This window comes from Nannospalax galili, unplaced genomic scaffold (assembly GCF_000622305.1).
Source record: "Nannospalax galili isolate Female #2095 unplaced genomic scaffold, S.galili_v1.0 scaffold960, whole genome shotgun sequence".
NCBI lineage: Eukaryota > Metazoa > Chordata > Mammalia > Rodentia > Spalacidae > Nannospalax > Nannospalax galili.
This window is the reverse complement of record NW_008348313.1, coordinates 1996890-2024548: the sequence shown is the minus strand read 5'-3', so window position 1 is coordinate 2024548 and position 27659 is coordinate 1996890. Positions and strand designations below refer to the sequence as shown.

The window sequence follows — 27659 nt, the reverse complement described above, 5'->3', positions numbered from 1 at the left end:
AGACCCTGTCTCAAAAATCAAAGAAATATTGAGTTGGGGGGATCAGCGAGATGGCTCAGGAGGTAAAAGGACTTGCTGCCAAACCCGACAGCCTTATGGCAGAAGGAGAGAGCCAACTCCTGCAAGTTGTCATCTGACCTCCAGGCATGTACCATGGCACACACAAAGATGGGCGTTTGAGAGCTGGAGCTGTGGCTCAGCTGGCAGAGGCTGGCATACCACACGCAAAGCCCTGGGTTCTGTCCGTAGTGCTGCATAAACGGCATGGTGACACGCACCTGTCACCCCAGCACTCAGTGGAGGCAGAAGGGTGAGGAATTAAGGTCATCCTCAGCTACATAGTGAGTTTGAGGCCAGCCTGGTCTACATGAGACCCTGCCTCAAAAGAGGTAGGTGATTTGAAAGCTCCAGGCCCTGCTAGCCCTTTTCCTAATCTGGCGCCTTCAAGCCCACTCTTTTGTCATTAAGTCCTGACCTCCCACAGCTGCTGGAGAGGAGGAGTCATTTCTCAAGTAGGGATGTGATTATTACACACACACTGCTCATTAACCCCCAGTTATCCAGCAATATCCAAGAGATCAGAGGTTCTCACAGCCCAATGTGCTCATTAAATGTGTGTTGGGGGGTGGGGAAGTTGATAATTATTCACATCAAATGAGCCGGGTGTGAAAAGCAGTAACTGTGGAGCGGAGGCTGGGTGGAGGGCTCCTCAGAGGGACAGACCAAAGCTGTGATGAACAGGATCAGGTAACACTAGCCTCGAGCCTCGTTCCAAAGATGCAGCAGTATCACTGCAGAATTTTTATAAAGTTGTTTTAAAATTTAATTTACATGTAGGGGCTAGAGAGATGGCTCAGTGGTCAGTCAGAGCACTATTTTTCTTGCAGAGGACCCAGGTTTGTTCCCAGCACCCACATGTAGGCTAATAACCTCTAGAACTCCAGTTCCAGGAGATCTGACCCCCTCTTCTGGCCTCCATGGCTACTGCACAACACAGGTGCACTTACATTCATGCAGGCAATACATTCATACACATAAAATAAAAATTGAGGGGGCTGGAGAGATGGTTCAGCAGTTAAGAGCACTGGCTGCTCTTGCAGAAGACCTGGATTCAGTTCCCAGCACCCACATGGCAGCTAACAACCATCTGTAACTCCAGTTCCAGGAAATCGGATGCCTTCTGGCTTCCAAGGGCACTACATGCACATGGTACACTTACAAACATGTATGCAAAACACTCATACACATACAATAAAATAGAAATAAATCCAAAATTCTGCATCTATTTATTGTGTGGGGTGGAGGGTACATGCACCGCAGAGTACACGAGAAGATAAGAGGATAACTTGCAGGAATTGGGTCTCTCCTTCCACCATGAGAATCCCAGGCATGGAAGTCAGGTCCGTCAGGCTTGGCAGCAAGTCCCTTTTCCTTCTGAACCATCCTGGTGACCCACAACATCATCTCTGCAATGAAATTCTGGGAAGGATCTAGTTCAGACTCAAGTCAATGGACTCTGATCCTCAATACATGACTCTGGATGCCGTGAATTTGAAATGCTCTTTCTACCTCGGCCTCTTTAACCAGCGCCACCACACCTGGCTAAAACCAACTTTATTTTTTCTTTTGAGACAGGGTCTCACTGTACAGCCCAGGCTGGCCTGGAACTTACTGTGTAGCCCAGGTTGGCCTACAATTTCCTGCTGACTCATCCTCATGGAATCACAGGTGAGTACCTCCACACCTAGCGAAACAGCTTTCCGAGTGTGGAAATCCCTGATAAAATCCCCACCTGAACTCAACCTTCCGGGCCACTGTTCAGTGATGCTCTGACCCTGTGAACACAGATGGAAACTCTTTGTTTCCCAAATAAAGGCTGTTTCCTTTGAGCATCCTGGTAATCTTGTTTTCAGTTAACAGAGGTCACATTTCAGAGGTTCTGAATGAGGGTGTTACCACACTTTCTCAAGGACACACAATTAGACAGCTGGCGCCTCCAAAGATAAAGCATAAGGAACAGAGAGCCAGGAACTGGACGGGTATGGACTGTACCCCAGAGCCGGAGCGGGCAGCCTGTTCAGGGGATGTGAGAATCACAGCCCCAGGGAGATGCCGTCATGAGTCCCTCCTAGGAAGGGGGTCTTTCCTGCATAGGGGAACATGGGCATATTAAAATCATACCTGGAGCATTGGCTCAATGGTTAAGAGCACTGGCTGCTCTTGCAGAGGACACAGGTTCTGTTTCAGAACCCATGTGGTAGCTAACAACCATCCATAATTCCACTTCTAAGGAATCTGACACCCTCTACTGGCCTCCACAGGCATTGGGTGACATGGGTGCACTTACATACATGCAGGCAGGACACATCAATCAATCATATCAGGGTAGATGAAGAGACGTCTCGTGGTTAAGACATTTGCTGCTCTTGCAGAGGACCCTAGTTCCGTTCCCAGCACCCACATGATGGCTAATGATTGCCTGTAACTCCAGTTCCAGGACATCTGACACCCTCTTCTGGCTTCTGAGGGCACTGCATACACATGGTGCACATACATAAAATAAATATCTAACAACAAATAAAATCATATCAGAAAAACCATGCCCAAGAACTTATCAAACATAACAGCCTGAGGAAAGGATGTAATTCCCTCATTTGAACTCCCTAAAGAGTAGACACCCAGCACTGCAATGGTGACCTCAATTACCTGTCATCACACCACCTGGTGTGCAAGCCAAGGACTGACAGGCAGAGAATTCCAGACTGTCCTAGGGGGTTTAGCTGAGCTTGAACCTCTCCACTGATGTAGCCAGTGAGAGAGTTCAACAGGTGAAGGTGCTTGACACCAAGCCTAAAAACCTGAGTTCAATCCCCAGGACACAATGGCAGGAGAGAACTATAAGCTGTCCTCTGACTTCCACAGGCACGCAAGTTGCACATGCACACTTGCACGTGCGCACACACACACAACACACACACACACACACACACACACACACACACGTAATTTAAGCCAGTATCTATTGTTTATTCTTTAAAAGATTTTTTGGTTTGGTCTTTTTGAGATAGGATCTTCCTGTAGCCCCAGCTGGCCTGGAACTTACTGTGTAGACCAGGCTGACCTGGAACTCACAGAGATCCGCCCAGAGGCTTCCTGCTCAGGGCCTGGACCAGCAGCTCAGAGCAGGAGGCCCATGTTCTGCACCCCTGGGCACCTGGTGGAACCCTCAGCTCCCAGCACCACCTAAGTGGCTGCAATCAGAGCTAGGTAGTGTCATAGCTACAGAGTCCTGGGTGCTGGGACCTTCCATTCCTAACAGCAGTTAGTGTCAGCTCTAGAGCCTTGGGTGTCAGGACCCTCAGCCCTAGAACTCCTTCAGTGCCTGGGCACCACATCCCTCGTCTTCAGTCTTCATAGACTATGTACACATGCACGTATGCGCTGTATTTGAACGTGTGCATGTGTGTGTGTGTATGCGTGTGTGTGTGTGCATGTGCAGGCGTGTGCCCAGACACTCAGGTGCCCTGTTCTATCAGTCTCTGCTTTATTTCCTCGAGACAAGGTCTCTTACTGAATCTGAAGCTCAAGCTCACTGTACCAGTGAGGATGCTGTCCAGTGAACTGCCAGGTTCTGCCTGTCTTTACCCCGCAATGCTGGGGTTGCAGGCATGTGCAGGCCCGTGTGTGTGTGTGTGTGTGTGTGTGTGTGTGTGTGTGTGTGTGTGTGATGCTGGGACTTGAACTTTGGTCCCCAGGCTTTCACAGCAAGTACTCTTGCCCACTGGCTGCACTGTATCTCCAGCCCTCCACAGACTTTCTGTACATGTATGTCCACACCCTCCACTATCTGCTCACCAGGCTCTGACCCTGGTAGCTACCTGGCTCCTCAAGTGCCCTCTTGTCCCCACTGTCCCATCAGTACTGTTGGCCTCACTGTTGCTGGGGCTGCAACTCTCTGAGCTCCTCAGCCCTCGTGGCTTGTAATAAAAATGAAAAGCAGGCGGGGCTGAAGAGATGGCTCAGCAGTTAAAGAGCCTTCACTGCCCTTACAGAGGACCTGGGTTCAGTCCCCAGATCACACATCCGGCAGCTCACAACCATCTGTAACTCCAGCTCCAGAGGATCCAGCGCCTTCTTCTGGCCTCTGCAGGCATTACATGCACAGGTGCACTTACATGTGTGCAGGTAAAACACTAATACATGTAAGATAAAAATTTTAAGAAACATAATAAAGGGGCCCTGACATCCCCAACAACAGTATGACTCTGTGTGTATGTGTGTGTGTGTGTGTGTGTGTGTGTGTGCACATTCACCCAACCCTAACACAGATCCCAACACAGATCCTAACACAGATCCCAACAGAGGACAGTCCAAAGGTCAAACCTGCTTTGCAACCTGCCCTTCTGTGGCCCAGAGATAAAAATGATTTGTATTCTGCTAACGGGTTTTGAAAAAAAGGGGGGCAGGTAGAGAGATGGCTCATCAGTTAAGGGCACTGGTTGTTCTTGCAGAAGACCAGGGTTCGAATCCCAGCACCCACATGGCAGCTAACAACCGTCCATAACTCCAGTTCCAGGGGATCTAACACCCTCTGTCCTCCATGGGCACTGTATGACATGGGTGCACTTACACATATGAAGGCATAGCACTCATACACATAAAAAATAAAGATAATAATTTTTTTTAAAAAAAAGAAAAAAGAATGCCGGGCATGGTGGTACACACCTTTAATCCCAGCACTTGGGAGGCAGAGGCAGGTGGATCTCTGTGAGTTCAAGGCCAGCCTGGTCTACATAGTGAGTTCCAGGACAGCTGGGGCTACAGGGAGACCCTATCTCAAAAAGACAAAAAAAAAAAAAAAAAAAAAAAAAAAAAAAGAAGGAAGGAAAAGAATCCACGGCAGAGTTTTTTATGAGGCTCCAAAGTCTAAAATCTTTTTTTTCTTTTCAGATCAGAATCACCTCGGTAATCAGTGGCCTGGGACACACAAAGTCTAAAATCCTTACTACCTGAGCATAGGCAGGAAAATCTTGACAACCCTATTCTAGAACATTCTTAGCAGCCTTGTGGTCATAATCCAATAACATATCCCCATCCACCGGTCAATGGGTAAAGGATCCTGTGATGTTTGCACAGCGTACCAGGCAGGTGCAGGGAGCAGCCAGCAGCTTCTTCCCTGTGTCCTGTACACCTTGGTAACTGTAAGCAATGTTCCAAATGTAGATGTTTGAGCCACCTGGGTTCAGCCTGTAACAATCAGGGACACACAGGGAGAGCTTCGGCTGTGCTAAGGACCAATACCAGGAGGTCAGTCTGCACTGTGGGTGACTCTGAGCTTAGAGTTTGCTTGTTACTGCAACTCGACCAACTTATTCTAACATTGGAATGTCACTTTTCACAGCCAAATTGTGGGACTCAAAGCCCCAACTAAACGCTATTTAAAACTAAAAGGTATTTAATGTGCATTTTGTAGCTGTCTCTTTGTAGGTGGAGATGATGAGGATGTCTTGGAGGGACAGCTGCGAATCCTCTTTCATAACGACAAGCTTTCTCAACATGTTTGAGTCTTCCCTTGTTGCACCATAAAGTAAGGCCCAAACTGGGGACAAAGTACTGTTTATATATAGTATTAAAATGTTCTAGAGAAAGATCAAAGACATAAAAAGAAAGTTTGCCTCTTCCCTAGACATCAGGAACATGTTTCTACAGGTTAATGGAATTCCTTAAAAATACTTTCATGATATTTTGGGGGCATAAAAAAGCCTGTAAAAACGGGGCTGGAGAGATGACTCAGGGGTTAAGAGCACTGGCCTCTCTTGAACAGGACCTGGGTTTGATTCCCAACACCCACATGGCGGCCAACAACCATCTGTAACTCCAGTTCCAGGGGATCCAACGCCGTCTTCTGGCTTCCATGGGTACTTCCATACATGCAGGCAAATACATAATATTTCATATACATAAATTTTTAAATTATTAAAATATTATTTCGTATACATAAAAATGTTTTTATGAATTGAAATAAATAAGCAAACAAGTAGTCCCCTCTCTTCAACTCTAATACAGAGCCAGCATTCCATGGCCCATCAGCCTGCTGTCGACTTTACAGGATAAACTACTGCGGGAAGACTGCTCCATGCACTCTCTTACATGCTGCGAAAGGTTTACTCTGCCCTGAGTTCTTCCAGCAGAGACCCTGGCTGTTGGTCACAAAAGTCAAACACATTTATTACCTGGTCCTATACAGAGAATTGCCAATGTCTGTACTAATGATAAGCTAACACTTGTTTGTTTGAATTGCTGGGGACTCTGCATGCTCTGGAAGTGTTCAAAAGCCACACCCCAGCCCCTCACTGGGGGACCCTAGACAGGGGCTCTACTGCTGAGCCACACCCCAGCCCCTCACTGGAGGATCCTAGGCAGGGGCTCCACCTCTGAGCCACACCCCAGCCCCTCACTGGAGGATTCTAGGCAGGGGCTCCACCTCTGAGCCACACCCCAGCCCCTCACTGGGGGATTCTAGGCAGGGGCTCTACCACTGAGTTATGGCCCTATCCCTCTTTTACTTTTTGAGACAAGGTCTCTCTAAGTTACTCCAGCTGGACATGAACTCACAGCAGCCCTCCTTTCTCAGCCTCCCATGTGTTGGGATCACAGGCATGTACCTGTACCTCCAGTCTTTTTTTGTTTTCTCTTGGTAAACGGAATGTTATGAAAGGCCTTGGTCTCAATGAGTAGTGGCCCTAGCCTGACATTACACTGAAGATGGCTCCAGTCCTGACCATGCACAGCCATCACATGTGTGTTCTGACAGGCAGCCTAAGGTTTATCTGGTCCGTGAGCACAGCGGCCGTCTCCCCCTCTCCTGAGGTTGGCTGCAGGTGAACCTCTCTATCTCCCATGTTGTGTAATTTTTGAAGACACTCCTAGAATCAGAGGAGCAGGGTCACAGGGCACATGCCAGCCTGAGAGAATGGGTGGGAAGGATATCTGGGAAAGAGGGACCAACATGGGACATGGAGTGGACTCTGGTTGTCCCCAAGTGCTTGGGTTTCACAGGAGTGCTCTGGCATCTGCGGCTAGAGGCTGGGGACATGCTCAACATCCTGCAGAACATGACTCAGCTTCTAGCCCCAAAGACAGCCACTCTGAGTCCTGACGCTCTCATCAACAGCAGCAGTGTCAGGGACCTCAGACCACAGGGGCCGGAGACAGCTCAGAGGGGGCAGATGTGTGCAAGACCAGGTGCCACCGACTGCTGAGCTAAGTAAAGTTGACAGCCCTGTCTGTGCCTCGGTGTCCCCATCTGCCAGCTCAGGGCAAAGTCGTGAGCTTCCAGAGAGAGAGAGAGAGAGAGAGAGAGAGAGAAGAAAGATCAAATATGGGGTACATAGACACACAGAGAGAGAGACAGAGACAGAGAGACCAGAAAGAAGGGGACAGAGACCTGGGGAGAGAGAGAAGAGAGAGACAGAGACCCAAAGAGAGGGACAGAGACCCAGTGAGAGAGAGAGAGACCCAGAGAGAAAGGACAGAGAGAGGGAGAGAGACAGAGAGACAGAGACCCAGAGAGAGGGTAACAGGGACCTGGAGAAAGAGAGGAGAGAGGAGAGAGAGAGAGAGACAGAGACAGAGACAGAGAGAGAGAGAGTTGCAAACAGAGAAGCTGGATTGAAGGACTGTATTTTATTTTTATTTATTATTTTTATTTTATGTGTATGAGTGTTTTGCTTGCATGGATGTAAATGCACCCTGTCATGCAGTGCCCCAGGAGGTCAGAAGAAGGCATCAGAATCCCTGGAACTGGAGTTACCAACAATTCTTAGCCTCCATGTGGTGCTGTGATTCGAACCCAGGTCCTCTGCAAGAGCAGCCAGTGCTCTTAACCACTGAGCCATGTCTCCAGCCATGAAGGACACTATTTGAGGAACAGAGAGAATGTGGCAGTCTTGGTCCCTCACATGGTGCCCATGCAGCCCAGACTGGTCTCCCACTAACAATCCACATGCCACCTTTCCATCTCAGTCATGAAGCCTGTCTGAGTACTGGCTACACTAGACATGGTTTTTAATAAACTTTTGTCATTTCTTCTTCTCAGAAAGCTTTGACCATAGGCCAGGGGGATGGCAGGGTTGGAACTACAGGGTCACCTCCCAGCCCACTAGGGTCTGAGTCCACACTGGGGCAGCTGTCCCCAGGCCGGGCTGAGTGACAGGAGCTGGGCAAGGTCTCCAGTCCACACCCGTGGGTGTGAGAGTGAACTAGGGGTGATGTGTCTGAGGACAGGTCAGGGCCTGGCCCTGCCTCTGGTCACACCCAGGCCCACACCAGGGAGTGTTTGTCCCGGACAGTCCATAAAGTATTGTATTTTTGAAGATTTTTTGGTTTATGTATTTGTTTGTTTTGAGACAGGGTCTCCCTGTAGCTCCAGCTGGCTACAACTCACTGTGTAGACCAGGCTGACCTCAATCTCATAGAGATCCACCTGCCTCTGCCTCCTGAGTGCTGGGATTAAAGTCATGTACCACCACACCCAAGCTTATTTTTGAAGTTTTTTAAAAATTGTAAAATAGAATGCATATTCAGGAGGGAACCACCTGCTAGCAGCCTCGGAGAGAACATGGATCTTCAAGGATGGAACAAGGCATGGCAGGCACATGGAAGAGACGGTCCTCAGCCTTCAAAAGAAAAGACAGAGCCAGGAGGCAGCACTCAAGATACAGAGGTAGGTGGATCTCTGTGAGTCCAAGGCCAGCCTGGTCTACATAATGAGTTCCAGGTCAGCTGGAGCTACAGGGAGACCCTGTCTCAAACCAAGAATCAAATAAACACCCATGAAAGTAGAGGGAGACATGAAACAGGATCAGTGGATAAAAGCACTTGTCCCCAAGCCTTATGACAGATCCCCAGAACCCACATAGTGGAAGGAGAAAACTAATTCCCAAAAGTTGTCCCCTGACCTCCATACTCCTGACAGCACTTGGGAGGCAGAGACAGGCAGATCTCTGTGAGATCAAGGCCAGCCTGGTCTACCTAGCATTCTAGGCCAGCTGGGTCTTCAGGGGGACCCTGTCTCAAAAAGACAAAAGTAAATAAATATAAAATAAAATAAAAATAAGCCAGGCGTGGTGGCACACACCTTTAATCCCAGCACTCGGGAGGCAGAGGCAGGTGGATCTCTGTGAATTCAAGGCCAGCCTGGTCTACATAGTGAGCTCCAGGACAGCTGGGGCTACAGGGAGACCCTGTCTCAAAAAGACCATAAATAAATAAATAAATAAATAAATAAATATTAATAAATTGATAAAATAAGAATAATTTTTAAAAAGGTCCTGTTTGATATACCTCTGAGTCTCTGCATCTGTAAGTGTGGGAAAAGTGTAATGTTCCCATTTCAAGAGCTGCTCTGTCCTCACAAACCGTGCAAATCCATGCCTTCAGCACACCATGCACACCGCTGGAATGCACTCAGCTTCCGCCCACTCTGGCCATACTGCGCCCTTACGTTTTAATCTCATTTGAGGCTGAACAGTTCAAGTCGCTGCACTAGGACCCAGCTAGAGGCAGTGGCAGGTGCAGGGTCAGGACAAAGTGACACTAATGGTTCTTGGCGCTGTGAGGTAGGCGGGGAAGGAAACTGGCCTGCAGCCCAGCCGCTGCCCCGGGCCAGAGAAGTGTTTCCCACCATCCCCTGGGTGTCAAGCGCTAGCCTGTCCCTATACCTGCCCTTCAGGGAATAGATCAGGGTGCCCTGAGGGAAGTGGGTTTGGCAGGGTTCCTAACCCTTTATATACAGGACAGAAAACAGAAGGGGGTTAGGGATGTGGGTCAGTGGGTAGAGTGCTTGCACAAAGCCCTAGGTTCTGTTCCCAGCACCACATAAACCAGCTATGTGGCTCATGTACTTGGGAGGTGCAGGTCAGAGGATCGGGGAGTTCAAGCTCATCCTCAGATACATAGGGAATTCTAGGCCAGTCTTAGCTACATCTACATAAGCCCCTGTCTCAAAAAAAAAAAAAAAAAAGGTGAGGTGGGGAAGTCTTTTGCAGGGTTGCCACAAATTTCAGGCCAGATTAGGACACAGAAGAAGACCCTGCATCAAAAGAAAAAGAAGGAAAAAAGAAAACGGAGGACAGAGGGAGGGAGGGAGAAAGGAAGGGAGGGAGGAAAGGAGGGAGGGAGGGAGGGAACTGTTCAGGCAGGGGGAGTGGGCAGGGGACAAGGCAGGGTAGCAAGGGGTGAACTTGAGCACAGGCAAATGATATGTCATGTAGTGTCCTAAAGAAACCCACTGTTTTGTACAGCAGCTGAAAAGAAGAACCACTGTCTGGGGCTGAGTGCTGGCTCCGTGGTTACAGCACTGGCTGCTTGTAGGCGACCCGGGGTTCAGTTCCAGCACACACATGAAGGCAAACTGCTCTCTGTAACTCCAGTTCCAGGGGATCTGACACCCTCTTCTGGCCTCCACAGGCACTACACACAGGCAGTATACTTACATACATGTAGGCAATACACTCATACACATAAAATAAGTAAATAAATGATCTGGTTTTTTTGAGACAGGGGCTCCCTGTCTAGAACTAGAACTCACTATGTAGACCAAGCTAGCTTCAATCTCACAGAAATCCACCTGCCTCTGCCTAGGATTAGGGACATGTGCTGGCATGCCGGCCCAACCCTGTGTGCCCATCTCTCCTCAGGCTCCCAGCCTTAAACACACCAGGAACAGTCAGGTGTCTGGAAGCCGATGGTCTGCCAATTCTAACCAGCAGGAAACCATGCATTTCCACCCACTTACAGGTCCACTGAATAAACTGCCTGGCATGCCCATCCCAGGACATTTCCCCAGGGCAGTGGAGACTACATTGTGTCTGCAGACATAATAAAAAATGACCTGCAGGGTTAGCAAGATGACAACTTGAGTTCAAAACCAGGGATCCACATGGTAGAGGAGAGAACTGACTCTAGCAAGTTGTTCTCTGACCTCCACACATGAACCATCACGCACACACACACACACACACACACACACACTCATACACATACAAAAAATAAATGTATAAAATGTTCTTAAATGACTCTGGGGTGCTGGAGAGCTGACTCACCTGTTAAGCTTGTTGTACAATCATGAAGACCAGAGTTCAGATCACAGCTCCCCTGTAACGAGCCTACAGCCAGAACACCCTGCAATCCCAGGACTGTGGGGGCAGAGACATGGCTTGCTGGTTTCCAGCCTAGGTGAGGAAATGTGAGGCCAAGGTTCAGGGAGAGACTCTGCTTCAAAGGAATAAATGGGGCGAAAGAGATGTGGGCACCCAATGCTCACTTCTGACCTCTGCAGGCACATACAAGCACCAGCACCCACACACATGCGCATCCATTCACACACACAAAACATAAATAATAACAAATTTAATACATAAATAAACAAAAAACCAAATATTTCTTTTAAAAAGTTGAACCCACTGATTTTTAAATAGGGGAGGGCTGGAGCAATGGCTCTGATGTTAGGAGCACTGGCTGCTCTTGCAAGAGGATCCAGGTTTGGTTTTCAGCACCCATATGGTGATTATCAACTCTCTGTAACTCCAGTTCCAGAGAATCCCACGCCTCCTTCTGGCTTCCACAGGCATTGCACCTGTTACTTCCAGTACTCAGAAGACTGAAGCAGGAGGCCTGCTGTGAGTTTCAGTCCAGTTTGACACACATAGTGAGCTCCAGGCCAGCCAGGACTACAGAGTGGGAGAGACCATGTCTAAAAAGGGAAGGGCAGCTGAGCATGGTGTCGCACGCCTTTAATCCCAGGACTCAGGCAGCAGATCTTTGTGAGATCAAGGCTAGCCTGGTCTACATACTGAGTTCCAGGCCAGTTGGGGCTACAGGGAGGCTCGGTTTAAAAAAAACAATTATTTTTATATATAATTTTAATTATATGTGTGTGTGTCTGTATGTGTATATGGATGCGGGACTCTTGGAGGCCAGAAGAGGGGGTCAGATCCCCTGGAATTGGAGTGCTGTTGTGAACTGCCCCACATGGGTGCTGGGAGTGGAACTCTAGGCCTCTGCCAGAGCAGCATGTGGCCTCAACTGCTGAGCCATCTCTCCAGTCCTGAAGTCCAATTTTGAATTATTATTATAATTTATTGTTATTATTATTATTACCGATTTTTGAGACAGGGTGTCTGTGTGCCACTTTTTCTTAAGCTTTTTAAAATTACTTTTAAAAATTTGTGTGTGTGTGCATGTCATTTCACTTGAGTGGCAGTCAGGGTATAATTTGTGGGAGTCATTTCTTCCACCATGTGGGTCCCAAGGATCAAACATAGGTCATCAGGCTTAGAGGCAAAGTGCCTGTCCTTGCTGAGCCATCTCAACTGCCCCTAGAAGTCCACTTTTAAAACTTCAAGTTAAAATTAGGTAAGGTAAGTGTGGTGCTGTGCCCTGCAGTCCCAGCTTTCAGAAGGCAAGGGCAGGGGGATCAGGAGTTCAAGGTCATCCTCAGTTGCTTAGTGAGCTTGAGGCTAGCCTTGGCTATATAAGATACAAAAGAGAAGAGAGAAAGAAAGAAAGAAAGAAAGAAAGAAAGAAAGAAAGAAAGAAAGAAAGAAAGAGAAAGAGGGAGGAAGGGAGGGGGAAGGAGGGGGGAGGGAAAGAGGGACTGGAGAGATGACTCAGTGGCTAGAGCACTGGCTGCTCTTGCAGAGGACCTGGGTTCAAGTCCCAGCACCCACATGGCGGCTAGCAACCATCAAATTGAGGGCATTGCATGACACAGATGCACTTAAATGTATGCAGACAACACACACACATAAAATGAAAATAATAAAAAAATTAATAGAAGGAAGGGAGGGAAGGGAAAATCCTGTTGAATGAAGAAATTCAAGTGGCTGTGGGGCATGGTCCACCTGCTTTTTCGGCCCAGGCTCTGGAGGACCTGGAACAGCACTTGGCATACAGTAAGTACTCAGTGGATGTGGTAAGTGATGGAATTCCAGAGGTCTAGATGGACCTCCTGAGTGTTCTCTGGCCCTGCCCTGTGATGTCACAAAGCCCACACCATGCCTCTGGCCTTGGCCCTTGTGCTCCTGGGCAGCCTGGGCAGCCCTGGGGGCTGGGGCTGTCTGCAGTGCGACCGGTCTGTGCAGGATGCCCTGAAGAAGCTGCGCGCCGAGATCATCCCCAAGCGCTTCCACAGCGAAGGGCTGGGGGCGCGGCTCAGGCCCTAATGCTGGGCATGGAAGGGCCTTTCTTCGGGGACTATGCGCTCAATGTGTTCGTGGGCAAAGTGGGTGTGTGCTGGGGTGCTGGGAGCGAGGCTGGGGGAGGCCTGGTCTCAGGGAGACCCTCTGACGTGTCCTCCCTTCTGGTCTCCAGCTGTGGATGATCTGGAGGCGGTGGTGACCTCTTTCAAGAGGGGAATCCAGCACATAAAGATTAGTTCTCTGACAGGTGGGGGACCCCCTCTCCTGTCTGCCCTTCCCACACCCCCGTGCTTCCTCCCTGGACACCAAATCTAACCAAGCCATGCATCCTTTACTGCACCCGTGGGCAGGCTTGGTGGAAGCACACATCGGAGATTCCCACTTTACAGAGCCTGCGGAACCTGAGGTTTGGAGAGGTCAGTGAGCTCTCCAGAGGCACACAGCTAAGTCACAGAGGCGGAAGCTCTCTGTGGGAGATTGTGGTTCTAGGCAGCCGTCACAGGGAGTGGACAGGCCCACAGCCTCACTTTCCTGTTCACCCTGAGATCTTTTTTATTTATGCATTGAATTTATTTATTTTTATTTTATGGTTATGAGTGTGTTGCCTGCATGTAGGTAAGTGCACCTGCATCATACAGTGCCCACGGAGGTCAGAAGAGGCCGACCGATCCTCTGGAACTGGACTTACAGGTGGTTGTTAGCTACTGTGTGGGTGCTGGGAACTGAACCCTGGTTCTCTAGAAGAACAGCCAGTGCTCCATCTCTCCAGCGCTGGAGTTCTTGACTAAACCAACATCTCCCTGGTGGTCTGTGAAATGCCCACCTTTGGTCCCATGTGCTTGAACCTTTGTCTCCAGTAGGTGGCGGTGTTTTGGGGCGTTGTGGAACTTTGGGACATAGGGCTTAGCTAGCGAACACAAACCATTGAGAATGGGATGTGAGGGTTCCAGCCCCCTGTTCTCTGCTTCCTGACCTGCCAAGATGTGACTGAGCTGCATTGTAAGGTCCCGCTGCCACAGATGAACCACCCCGGCCACTGTGTCTTCTTGCCAGATGAAGTGCTAGTCCCCGGCACTGTGAGCCAAAATAAAGCTCTCTGGGCTGGCAAGATGGCTCAGCAGGTAAAGGTGCTTGCCACCAAGCCTGATGACCTGAGTTCAAGCCTCAGAACCCACCGAATGGAATGAGAGAACTGACTCACAAAGGCTGCCCTTTGGCCTCCACACTTGCACTGTGGCACATGTACATCCCTACGCCCTCTACACACCAAAAAAAAAAAGGGAAGCTGGAGAGATTGCTCAATGGTTAGAGCACTGGCTGCTCTTGCAGAGGACCCAGGTTCAGTTCCCAGTACCCACATGGTGGCTAACAACCATCTGTAAGCCCAGTTCCAAGGGATCCAACACCCTCTTCTGGCCTACATGGGCATTGTGCAACTCTCTCTCACCCTCCTCTGTCTTCTCTGTTCTCTCTCTCTCTTTCTCTCTCTCTCTCTTCTCCTCCTCTCCTCTCCTCTCTTCCTCTCCTCTCTCCTCTGTCTCTTCCCTCTCCCCTTCCCCTCTCCCCTCTCTCCTCTGACAGGGCCTCACTATGTAGACCAGGCTGGTCTCGAACTCAGAGATGTGCCTGCCTCTGCCTCCTGTATGCTGGGATTAAAGACATACTCCAACATGCCTGTTCGTGTCTCCCTCTTAAGTTGATTCTGTCAGGTACTTTTTCAGAGCAAGGAGCAAAGGTAACTTATACACTGATTTCAGTTTCCTAATTATTAAAAAAAGATTTAATTTTATTTGTGCATGAATGCATATATGTATAGGTGTGTACACATGAATGCACATGTCAAAGGCAAGAAGAGGGTGTTGGAGCCTCTGGAGCTGGAGTTATAGGTGATTGTGAGTCACCTAACATAGGTGCTGGGATCTGAGCCTCCGTCCTCTGGAAGAGCAATGAGCGCTCTCAACTGCTGAGCCATCTCTCCAGCCCCGATTCCTTGTTTTGTACCTGGCTGGGCGCTGGTCTGGACATACCCTCAGACAAGCATCTGCTTTGTCCTCAGATGGTCCTCTGCTGGAGGAGCTGGTGAACCTTAGGGAGCACGGGATCAAGGAGCTAAAGAAAGGCCTGCACGCCTATGAATCAAAAGGTGCTACCTGCTCTCAGCGGACCCCTCCTTGCCTTCCCTGTGCATCCCATTTCTGCCTTCCGAACTTCCTCCCTTCTTCCCCTGCAACTCTGCCTCCATCCACTGTTCCTCTCTCTCCTTCCCCTGATGAACCCCATCCCTCCCTCAGGCACTTTCCAATTAAATTCTCAAGCCTCTGTCCCGACACCACTAACTCTGCTCTCTTCTCTTACAGCCTGTGATCATAAAACCTGCCGTGAGTCCTGGTTTTACCATCTGTTCCTCCGTCCTCCCCTCCCATACATTTTCCCATGCCCCCTGCCATCAAGCCCCAGTGCCACACACACTGCCCCAAAACCAGGGCACTAAGAGAGGGTAGTTTGCTGCTTTCTCTGTGTGTGTGTGTGTGTATGTGTGTGTGTGTGTGCAACTTGGTGTCATCCTCATGAGCCATCCACCTTGATTTTGAGACAGGATCTCTCACTGGCCTGGAGCTCACTGCTTAGTCTGAGTAGCTATCAATAAACCCCCAAGATCTGCCTCCCTCTGCCTCCTCAGAGCTGAGAGTAAAAGAACTCACCACTCTGCCTGGCTGTGCTTGCCAGGCCCTTGTGCTGCAGGGCAAGCATTCTACCAACTGAGTGGCCTCCCCATACCCTTGTCCCACCCTGATTTTCTCTTTTGAGACGGGGTCTCTGTAGCCCAGGCTGACCTGGAATTCAGGGCAGTCCTCCTGCCCCAGTCTCCCTAGTATTGGGATTACAGGTGTCAATAGGTCAAGCTCAAAATTTGCTTTTTATTTATTTTTAAAATTTTTCTTGTGTGTATGAGTGTTTTGCCTGTATGTATGTAAGTACACCCATATGTGCAATGTCCGAGGAGGCCAGAAGAGGGTGTTGGATCCTGTGGAACTGGAATTATGGATAGTTGTTAGCTGCCATGGGTGGGGGGTGCTGGGAACCAAACCCGGGTCCTCTGCAAGAGCAGCTAGTGCTCTTAACCGCTGAGCCATCTCTCCAGCCCAAGATTTGCTTTTTTCCCCCAAGATTTGCTTTTTGAGAGTTTATAAAAGTGGCTGTTGACTGCAAACTGGGCATCTACATAACTTGAGGACATGACAGGATGTGTTACATCAAAGAATAAACCCCACATCTCGATAGCTCACCACAGTTAGGGCTTGTCTCCCCCACAGCTGAATTCCAGAGAGTCCAGGCAGTTTTACAAATCCTGGGCTGGATTGATGGCTCAGCAGTTAGGAGCACTTACTGCTATTCCAGAGGACCTGGGTTTGATTCCCAGCACCCACATGGTGGCTCACAGCAACCTGTAACTCCAGCTCCAGAGGATCCACAAGTTCCCTCTTCTGGCCTCTTCTGGTACTACACTCATGGGGACAAACCCACACACAGACACATAAATAATAAACCTTTAAAGAAAAAAAGGCGGGGCTGGAGAGATGGTTCAGCGGTTAAGAGCACTGACTGCTCTTGCAGAGGACCCAGGTTCGATTCCTAGCATTCACATAGCTAACAACTGTCCTTAACATAAGTTCCAGGGGAGGACCTCTTCTGAGCTCCACAGGCATTGCATGACACAGGTGCACTTGCACACATGCAGGCAATACACTCATACACATAAAATAAAACTAGTAATTTAAATTTTTAAAGAAGAAAAAAAGAAATCCCAGTGCCCCTATTCTGACCTAAACTTGCTGTACAGAATCTGGGGAATCACACCAGAAGCTTCTTGGCCGGGCCTGGATTTGACACACAACACACGTCTCTATTGACTGGATGTAGGTAACATGGGGACAACTTGCTGCACAGGGAGCCTAAGCATGTCATCTTCCTGTGTGCACACAGAGGAGGAGGAGTCAGGCTAAGTGAATGCTGGCCACATGCACCTTTGCCAGAGGACACTCCAAGACAGGAAAAACGCAAATTCAAAATTAATGCTTAGGAATGTGTGGAGTAGGTGGCTGGTTCACACCTGTCATCCAAGCTACTGGGGGCGGCTGAGGGAGAAGGATCGAAAACTCAAGGGCAGCCTGGGAAACCTAGTAAGACCCTGTCTCAACAAGTCAAAAGAGGGCTGGGGTGTGGCTCAGTGGTAGAGCCCCTGCCTAGAGTCCCCCAGTAAGGGGCTGGGTTGTGGCTCAGGGGTAGAGCCCCTGCCTAGGATCCCCCAGTGAGGGGCTGGGGTGTGGCTCAGGGGTAGAGCCCCTGAACAATTGTGTGACCAGAATATTAAGTCATCTGGCCTATTGCAATTCTTCTTAACTCTTCCATAATTACGTAAAAAGCATTTTTCTCATGAAATTCCTACATTTTACTCCTGCTCTGCTGGTTAGTGGTTCTTCCAAACTTCAGAGGCCCAGGAGCCTCCCCGCCCCCCCCCGCCCCCACCCCATTCCCTCCCGGTTCCTGCCTGTTCTCTGGGTTTGCTTTTGTTCTACTTCTCACTCCCCCCGCCCAGACTTGTTTCAAGAGGATGTCTTGGACTGTTTACGTTTTCAGAAAATCGCTCCCAAATGCATCAAAGAAAAGTATTGCTTCGGTAAGCTTGTGGGGCGGGAGAGGCTGGGGCGGGAGAGGGTGGGGTGGGAGAGGTGACAGCCTTGTCCCTGTGGATGTGGGTTTCAAGGATCCCTACAGACCATGTGCAGTTCCCTCTCCATTCAGCCCAGAAGTTCTTTCCACAGTCTGAAATTCACCATGCATGAAGAGTCCTCTAGAACTTTAAGGTGTCCCCGACATCACAGTGGGGCGCTCCAGGACGGGTTAACCTGTTGGAACCTGGTGGGGCACCTATGTCATCTGAGCACTCAGGAGGCCGAGGCAGGAGGATCTGGAATTCATGGCCAGCCTAGGGATCATAGGGAGATCACTGCCAGTCTGGCATGTCAAGACTATCTGTTGGGATGTGGAGATGCTCAGTTGGTGATGTGTTTGTCCTGTAAACATGAGGACAGGAATTTCACCCTGCACCTGAATATAAAGTCAGGCATGTAACCCCACCTCTGGGGGAAGAGGAGACAGATGGATTCCTGGAACTCTGGTCAGCCAGCCTAGACCAGAGTTGGCAAGCACTAGGTTCAGTGAGCTCCCCCATCTCAAAAAATAAGGAGGGGAAGCCAGGTATGGTGGCACACGCCTTTGATCTCAGCAGAGAGAGGGCGAGGCAGCAGATCTCTGTGAGTGTGAGGTTAGCCTGGTCTACACAGTGAGTTCCGGATCAACCAGGGGTACAGAGTCTGAGCCTATCTAAAAAAAATAGTGTAGCTGGGTGTGGTGGCGCACGCCTTTAATCCCAGCACTCAAGAGGCAGAGGCAGGTGGATCTCTGTGCGTTCAAGGCCAGCCTGGTCTACATAGTGACCAGGCCAGCTGGGGCTACAGGGACACCCTGTCTCAAAAAGACCAAAAAGAAAAAAAAAAAAAACATAGTGTAAAGAGGGATTGAGGAAAACACCTGATGGGCTACATGCGCCCGTGCACACACACACACACACACACACACACACACACACACACAGAGTTTTTACACACAGAGAGTTTATCTCAGGGCTGGTGAGCATGGGTCAAAGGAGCTTGCAGCCAAACCTGACAGCCTGAGTTCAATCCCCAGGATACACATGGTAAAAGGAGAAAAGTAACTCCTATCTCACCTACACACACACACACACACACACACACACACACACACACTTTTTATTTTTTTGGTCTTTTTGAGACAGGGTGTCCCTGTAGCCCCAGCTGTCCTGGAACTCACTATGTAGACCAGGCTGGCCTTGAACTCACAGAGATCCACCTGCCTCTGCCTCCCTAGTGCTGGGATTAAAGACATGTGCCACCACGCCTGGCATAAATATTTTTAATAGAAAAGATTAGAGGCTGAAGAGATGATTCCATTGTTAAGAGCATTTGCTCTTCTTGTGGAGGAATGGGGTTCAGGTTCCAATACCCATGTGGCAGCTCACAACCATCTATAACTCCAATTGTAGGGGATCTAACATTCTCTTCTGGCCTGCATGGGAACTGCACTCACATCTGCACATACACTGACACAGACAGACACACACAAATTAAAATCTTTAAAATAAAAAATATTGGGGGCTGGAGAGACGGCTCAACGGTTAAGAACACTGCCACTCTTGCAGAGGACCCGGATTGGTTTTCCAGCACCCAAATGACAGCTCACAACTCCCTGTAACTCCTGTTCTGGAGGATCTGACACTCTCTTCTGGCCTCCATGGGTACAGCACTCACATGGATTTATATCCATGTACATTTATATGCATGCAGGCAAAACACTCATACACGTACAATAAATATAAAAGTACAGATGATGGGGCCGGGCATGGTGGCACACGCCCTTAATCCCAGCACTCAGGAGGCAGAGGCAGGCAGATCTCTGTGAGTTCAAGGCCAGCCTGGTCTACATAGTGAGTTCCAGGACATCTGGGGCTACAGGGAGACCCTGTCTCAAAAAGACCAAAAAAAAAAAGTACAGATGATGATGGGTCTGGAGATATGATTCAGCAGTCAAGAGCACTGACTGCTCTTGCAGAGGACCCAGGTTCAATTTTCAGCACCCACATGGCAGCTACGAACTTTCTTTAACTCCAGTTCCAGGGGAATCTGAAGCCCTCTTCTGACCTCCGCAGCATTGCACAACATGGGTGCACTCACATGCATGCAGGCAATACACTCATACACATAAAATAAATAAAATACATTTTGTTTAAAGTACAGATGATGGTGCTGGTGAGATGGCTCAGAGGTTAAGAGCACTAGCTGCTCTTGCAGAGGACCCAGGTTTGAATACCAGCACCCTCATGACAGCTAACAACCATCCATAACTCCAGTTCCAGGGAATCTGACACCCTTTTCTGACCTCTGGGGACATTGCACAACATGGGTGCACTTATACACATGCAAGCAATACACTCATACACATAAAATAAAGATTTTTTAAGTGCAGATGAGGTGAGGGGGTCTCTCTGAGGAGATGACCTTTGAGATTTGATGTGAGAGCAACAGGGACAGTGTGAACAAGAAAGGAAACAGCACACACGAAAATTCACTATGACAGGGAGGAGCCAGTGTGGTTCCAATCAAGAGGATAAAGAGCCAGGGAATCAGAGAGTGACTGGGAAGCTAGAATCAGGACTACATCTCATGGGACTGGATTGCTCAAGACCATGGTGAAGGCTTGGGGTTTTCAAAGATGCACTTACTTTTATTTTAGAGTCTGAGTGCCTGCATGTATGTGTGTGCACCACCTGCATGCAGTTCCCACAGAGGCCAGAAGAGGGCATCAGATCCCCTGGAACTGGAGTTTCAGGCAATTGTTAGCCACCATGTGGGTGCTGGGAGTGAACCCAGGTCCTCTGCAAGAGCAGCCAGTGCTCCTAATTGCTGAGCCATCTCTTGAACCCAAGACTTGGGTTTTTAATGCCTTAAGCTAGGACCTGAGCTGATGTGGTTTTGAACACACCCTGCAGGCCCCATGAGGAACTGCAGGAGGTAAATGATGCCCTTTTTCTTTTTTTAATGTGTATGAGTGTGTTGGCTGCATGTATGTGAGTGCACCTGTGTCGTGCAGTGCCACAGAGGAGAGAAGAGTGTGTTGGATTCCCCTGGAACTGGGGTCAAGAACGTTTCGTAGCCACCATGTGGGTGCTGGGGATCGAACCCAGGTCCTCTGCAAGAGCAGTCAGTGCTTGTAACTGCTGAGCCACCTCTCCAGCCCCAGAATCACTCTCTTAGTGAGGATATACTGTCCTTCACCCGGTAGTAATCAGCTGTCAGTAGGTTGTGGTCTACTGCCTGTCCCACAGTTCTATGCTGGGTTTTTGTTTGATTGAGTGTGCATGGGTCTATTGCATGCTGTCATCTATGCTGCAAGTCCGTATGCATAAGTTCACATGGAGTACTTTGTTCCCTTGTGTTCATGCACTAACCTCGAAACTTACAACTTTTCTACCCCTTTTTCTGCATTATTCCCTGAGTTATGGGTGGGTGAGGTTTAATATAGAAATCCTATCTAGGGACACACACTCTACAGTGTATTATTCCCTACATTTTAGCCTGCTGTGGCCTTCTGTGTGCATCACACTCCCTTGCATGAGGAAGCTTCATTGATGAGAGTTGTGGGATGCATTATTATTCTTTTTATCCCCTTTTCTACTATGTTGTGCGAACCTTATGTTTAGAAGTTCCATAATGGATGTTTTAACTTTGGACTTGTCAGCTCTCAGTTTTTCTCTAGGTGTGACCAATGGTGAAACTCTATAATCGTCTCCATGTGTTGAAAAATGAAAGTTCTTGATGGGTGACAATTTTTATACTTGTCTGTAAATATAAGGATCCATATTTAGCATACAGTAAGAAATTACATTTGTCTAGGGATATGACCAGAGGTAGTTTTCTCTAGGATCTATGACCACCCCATCCATGTACATTTGGCTATGTTTACAGTGCCACCCATGAGTTCCCTCCCACTGAGAGAGTTTTAAGTCCAGTTAGATATCTGTTATTTAAATTCTTTTTGTGACTTGCCCAGTCTGTAATATTGTGTTATTAGCAACAGAAAATGGCTAAGATTCTCTCAGAGTACCATTGTCTCTGATTGACCTTCAAGTGCTCTTGAATGAGAGATGGCTCAGAGGTTAAGAGCACTAGCTGCTCTTGCAGAGGACCCAGGTTTGAATACCAGCACCCTCATGACAGCTAACAACCATCCATAACTCCAGTTCCAGGGAATCTGACACCCTTTTCTGACCTCTGGGGACATTGCACAACATGGGTGCACTTATACACATGCAAGCAATACACTCATACACATAAAATAAAGATTTTTTAAGTGCAGATGAGGTGAGGGGGTCTCTCTGAGGAGATGACCTTTGAGATTTGATGTGAGAGCAACAGGGACAGTGTGAACAAGAAAGGAAACAGCACACACGAAAATTCACTATGACAGGGAGGAGCCAGTGTGGTTCCAATCAAGAGGATAAAGAGCCAGGGAATCAGAGAGTGACTGGGAAGCTAGAATCAGGACTACATCTCATGGGACTGGATTGCTCAAGACCATGGTGAAGGCTTGGGGTTTTCAAAGATGCACTTACTTTTATTTTAGAGTCTGAGTGCCTGCATGTATGTGTGTGCACCACCTGCATGCAGTTCCCACAGAGGCCAGAAGAGGGCATCAGATCCCCTGGAACTGGAGTTTCAGGCAATTGTTAGCCACCATGTGGGTGCTGGGAGTGAACCCAGGTCCTCTGCAAGAGCAGCCAGTGCTCCTAATTGCTGAGCCATCTCTTGAACCCAAGACTTGGGTTTTTAATGCCTTAAGCTAGGACCTGAGCTGATGTGGTTTTGAACACACCCTGCAGGCCCCATGAGGAACTGCAGGAGGTAAATGATGCCCTTTTTCTTTTTTTAATGTGTATGAGTGTGTTGGCTGCATGTATGTGAGTGCACCTGTGTCGTGCAGTGCCACAGAGGAGAGAAGAGTGTGTTGGATTCCCCTGGAACTGGGGTCAAGAACGTTTCGTAGCCACCATGTGGGTGCTGGGGATCGAACCCAGGTCCTCTGCAAGAGCAGTCAGTGCTTGTAACTGCTGAGCCAGCTCTCTGGCCCCTAGATGGTGCCTTTTCAAGGAAAGCAAGGACCAGAGCTGGACTCAGGTGGGCGGTCAGATGGTTGGATAGGGTGCAGTTACAGTTTGGAGGTCAAGCTGAGAGGGAAGTAGGAGGGAGTTAGGGATGGGAGCAGAGTGGAGGGTTCAAAATAGGAGGCCCAGGACGAAGGTGTGCACTACCTGGGGGCCCCACCTACCGTGGTACCTCTGTGTTGCTGCCTCCATTCCTCTTCCACGCGTCCTCCCATTCCCCTCCCCTTTGTTTCTCTTCCTCTACCCCCCCTTCCCTCCCCCTTCCCATCTTTCTCTTCTCTATCTCAAAAATCCCTTTATTTATTCTTTGACAACTTCATGCACATATCTGGTAACATATTCGCCCCAGTCTTCCCTCCTGTCCCCTCCTTCCCGCTCTTCTTGTTTTTCTTACTCATTTGTTTTGTAGTTTTATGTGCATGGCTGCATGTATGTAAATGCATCACACAGGTGCAATGCCTGGAAAGGCCAGAAGAGGGTGTTGGATTCCCTGCAACTGGAATTATGGACAGTTGTTAGTTGCCATGTGGGTGCTGGGAACTGAACCCAGATCCTCTACAAGAGCAGCCAGTGCTGCACCACACACACACACACACACACACACACACACACACTTTTTTTTTTTTTAATAGGGTCTCACAGAAACCTTTCTGCCTTGGCCTCTCAAGTGTTGGGAGGACAGTTGTAAGTCACCTTGCCTGGCTCTTTTCTTGAGTTTGAATCCACCTTCCCACTTCCTTCCCATGCCTGCCGTGTAATGAGGCACCCTGAGCCCTAAGTTTGAGTGTCAATGGGACAGCCTGGGCATGGGGGGTTGCCAGGATGGAAGTGCTTTGGAGCCCAATTCTTAGCACTGGGGGGATGGAGGGGGGCTGGATGAACAGTTTGGTCAGGAAGGCTACAGAGGGTGACTCAGAGCTGAAGCCCATCTCCACCTACCCAGTCGACGGGCAGCCACGCATGGTTCTGAAGTTCCAGTCGGACAACCCGAAGAAAACAGCACTGGTGGGCAACATCATAGTGGTGGGACTGGCTATCCTTACCTTCTCGGTCATCCTGATTGCGTGAGTCACCCCTGACCCTCCTAAGTCCCCAAGCCCCCACTTAGTCCCTCAATCATGGATGTCACCATGGTGTGGAGGTGGACAACTGTGATGCTAAGGGCGGGGGGTTGCTGCAAGTTCCAGGCCAGCCCGGGCCACAGAGCAAGACCCTGTCTCAAAATGGGGGAAGGTGGGAGATGGTGGGGACTTGGGGCTCAGTTGGTAGAGTGCTTGTCTCATATGGTCAAGCCATGGAGTCCATTTCCAACACTGAATAAATTGGGTGTGGTAGTAAATATTTGTAATCCCAGGAGGCCTAGGCAGGAAAACTGATAAAAGTTTAAGGCCAAGACCTGGAGAGATGGCTCAGTGATTAAGAGCTCTTGCAGAGGACCTGAGTTTGGTTCCCAGCACCCACATGCTGGCTAACAACTGTCCATACTTCAATTCTAGGGGATCTAATGCCCTCTTCTGGCCTCCACGGGCATTGCACACACATGGTGCACATCCCTCATACACATAAAATAAAAGCGAACTAAAAAATTTTTTATTAGAGAACTGAAAAAAAAATTCAAGGTCATCTTTAGCTATGTATTGAATTTGAGGTCAGCCTGGGTTATGTAGAGATCCTGTCTAGGGCTGAGGTGCACTCAGTGGTGGAGCCCCTGCCTAGACTCCCCAAGTGAGGGGCTGAGGTGTGGCTCAGTGGGGGAGCCTTTCCCTGTATACCTGAGGCCTGGATTCAGTTCCCGCCAAACAACAATAAAGTTCTCTGGGACCCACAAGATGGCTCAGCAGATAAAGGCATTTGCCACTAAACCTGATGACCTGTGTTCAATTCCAGGTACCCACAGGGTGGAAGGAGAGAACTGACTCCCACAAGTTTTCTTCCAACCTCCATATGCACACTGTACCATATACAATCACACACAGGCACTCAGTGGTGGAGCCCCTGCCTAGAGTCCCAGTGAGGGGCTGGGGTGTGGCTCAGTGGTAGAGCCCCTGCCTAGAATCCCCCAATGAGGGGCTGACATGTGGCTCAGCAGTAGAGCATGTGGGGAAATAGGTGATCCAAAGTAAAGGACACAATTAGAAAATGAAGTCAGAATGACAGGTTTTTATAGTTCATTTTGTTGTTGTTGAGGCATGATCTCCTGTAGCCCAAGCTGGCCCTATGACCTTGAACTCCTGATCCACCTTGAAAATGCTGGGGTTGCAGTGCACCACCACACCCAATCTATACGTGCTGGAGGTGGAAACCAGGCTCCTGTTAGGCAAGTGCTCTACCAACTGAGCTACATCTCAGCATTGTTTCACTTGTGGGCCTCGGTGAAGAGTCAGAGCATTGAGCCAAAGCAGCATCTAAGTTAGTATTAGCCAGGTAGATTTTTTTCCTCTGGGTCATGGAGAGGCTTCACCTTTCTCATATAATGACACCAGTGTTTGATACAGGCTTGGTCTAAACCCGAGATGATGTCATTTCACCTTAATTTAATTACACCTGCAAAGACTGTTTCCAAATAAGGTCACTTGGGCAGGAACTGAGGAGTCAGGACTTGGACGCAGCTCTGGGAGAGGGTGTGGCCTCATCTCCGCACCGTTTCCTCCTGTCAATCTCTGCTGGCTCCTTGAGTCCTTAGCACCCACATTCTACCCTGGTTCCCAGTCCTGCCTAGAAACCAATGATGCCAGACCATGATTAGAGAGAGGCCCTGAGGGTCTCTCTCTCTCTCTCTCTTAGATTTATTATTTATTTATTTTATGTGTATGAGTGTTTTGCTACATGTATCTAAGTGCACCACACATATTCAGTGCCCTTGGAGGTCAGAAGAGGGTGTTGGATCCCCTGGAACTGGAGTTATGGATGGTTGTTAGCTGCCCTGTGGGTGCTGGGATTCGAACCCAGGTCTTCTGCAAGAGCAGCCAGTGCTCTTAACCACTGAGCATCTCTTCAGCCCTCAAACCTTATCTTTATTTTCTTTTTTTTTTCTGTTATGTTTCATTTTCAGTTTGGTTTTGGTTTTGAGACAGGGTCCCACTATGTAGCCCTGGCTGGCCTGGAAATCACTATGTAGGCCAGGCTGTCCACAAACTCACAGAGATCCACCTGCCTCTGCCTCTCAAGTCCTGGTTCTAAAGATGTGTGCTCTTTCTAATCTTCACATTTTTCTTTTGACCAGGGCTATGACATACAGGCAAAACCGAAAACTTCTGCTGAAGTAGGCCAGTGATTTTGGTGTTTGTGAAAGAAAAGACGTTAATAAAATCTGTGAAAAGCTCCTCAGTGTCTAAGTCCATTCCCTGGGGACCCTCCCCACACTGGTTCCCACTGTTTATTTTATGTGTCTGACTGTTTCACCTGCTGTTCCTATGTAGGTGCACCACATGCTTGCAATGCCCATGGAGGCCACAAGAGGATCCCTTGGGACTTGGAATTATGAACAGTTGTTAGCTGCCATGTGGGTGCTGGGAACTGAACCTAGAAGCAAGAGCAATCACTACTCTTGACCCCTGAGCCAGGGTTCCAACCCTGTGCTGCTCTTTGTGTGTGTGTGTGTGTGTGTGTGTGTTGCCCTCTTGAGCTTGCGGCCTCATGCACGCTAGGCAAGCACTCTACCACTAAGCCACATCCCCATCTGTCGGGAGCCTCTAATCATTGAGCTGCAGCAGCCTCATTTACTGAGTTTGTGTCATGCAAACCAGTACTTAACCTGCCCATACAGGAGGAAGAAGTTTTCTGGAGAGCCTCACAATACCTGACCTTGAGGCATTAGTGGTAAACAAAAGGATCCAAGAAGCCTTTGATCTGACCGCTCCCTGACCCTCAGATACCGGTGGGGAAATACAGCAGTTGTAACTAATTGAGTTCTTCTGTATAAAAAGATAGAACTGAAATAAACGGAGGCTGGCAGTATTCACTGTGAGCCCTCCCAAGAAGCGTCTTTCCTGTCTTCTTTCTTTCTTTCTTTCTTTCTTTCTTTCTTTCTTTCAATCCTCACTCCCCCTTTCAGGTACTGTCCATTTTGGCCGGCTGGCACCGGCACCCATCTCTCTTTTTAGTTATCTGGGGGGTGAGCTGGTGTGATGGTTGGTGCTGTCAACTGGACAGAAGTTAGACTACCTGGGAGACCAGCCCCTGGGCCTGCCTGCCTGCTGGGGCTGTTTTGATGCATATGGACATTTTATAGGTAGAGAAAGGGAGCGGGTGGCCGCAGCACCAAAGCACTCTGCTTCCTGATGGGGTGTCATGTGACCAGCTCCTTCAAGCGCGGGCTGCCTTGACTTCATCATGATGGGCTGTGTGACCTTGAGCTGTCAGCCAGAACAAACCTTTTCTCCCTTAGTGTTTCGGGAGGAATATTTTATCACAGTAACAGGAAAGGAAGTAAGACAGAGTCTCATCTAAGCCTCTGCGATCCTGTCAAGAACGAAGGAGAAAGGGAGGGGATGGCGGAAGGATGGGCAGACGTGGAAACGGGAAAAACGGAAGGACAGACGAGGAAATGAAAGGAAGAGGGGGAGGGCGAAGGGGGGAAGAAGGATGGATATGGAGGGGGAGAAGAAAGGAAGGACAGAAGGAAAAGTAAAGAAGGAGAGGAAGGAAGGCGGAGGGAG

General features: G+C 49.0%; 1 protein-coding gene across 1 annotated transcript; it reads left to right on the top strand.

The window, feature by feature from the left end:
• Positions 1-13058: 13058 nt before the first annotated feature.
• On the top strand, positions 13059-26267 carry Izumo2 (IZUMO family member 2). Its single transcript, XM_029569290.1, is given in 8 exon segments — positions 13059-13212; positions 13215-13289; positions 13375-13449; positions 15259-15345; positions 15560-15580; positions 17800-17880; positions 23945-24065; positions 26225-26267. Coding segments are annotated over 8 exon segments (657 nt in total).
• Positions 26268-27659: the final 1392 nt, after the last annotated feature.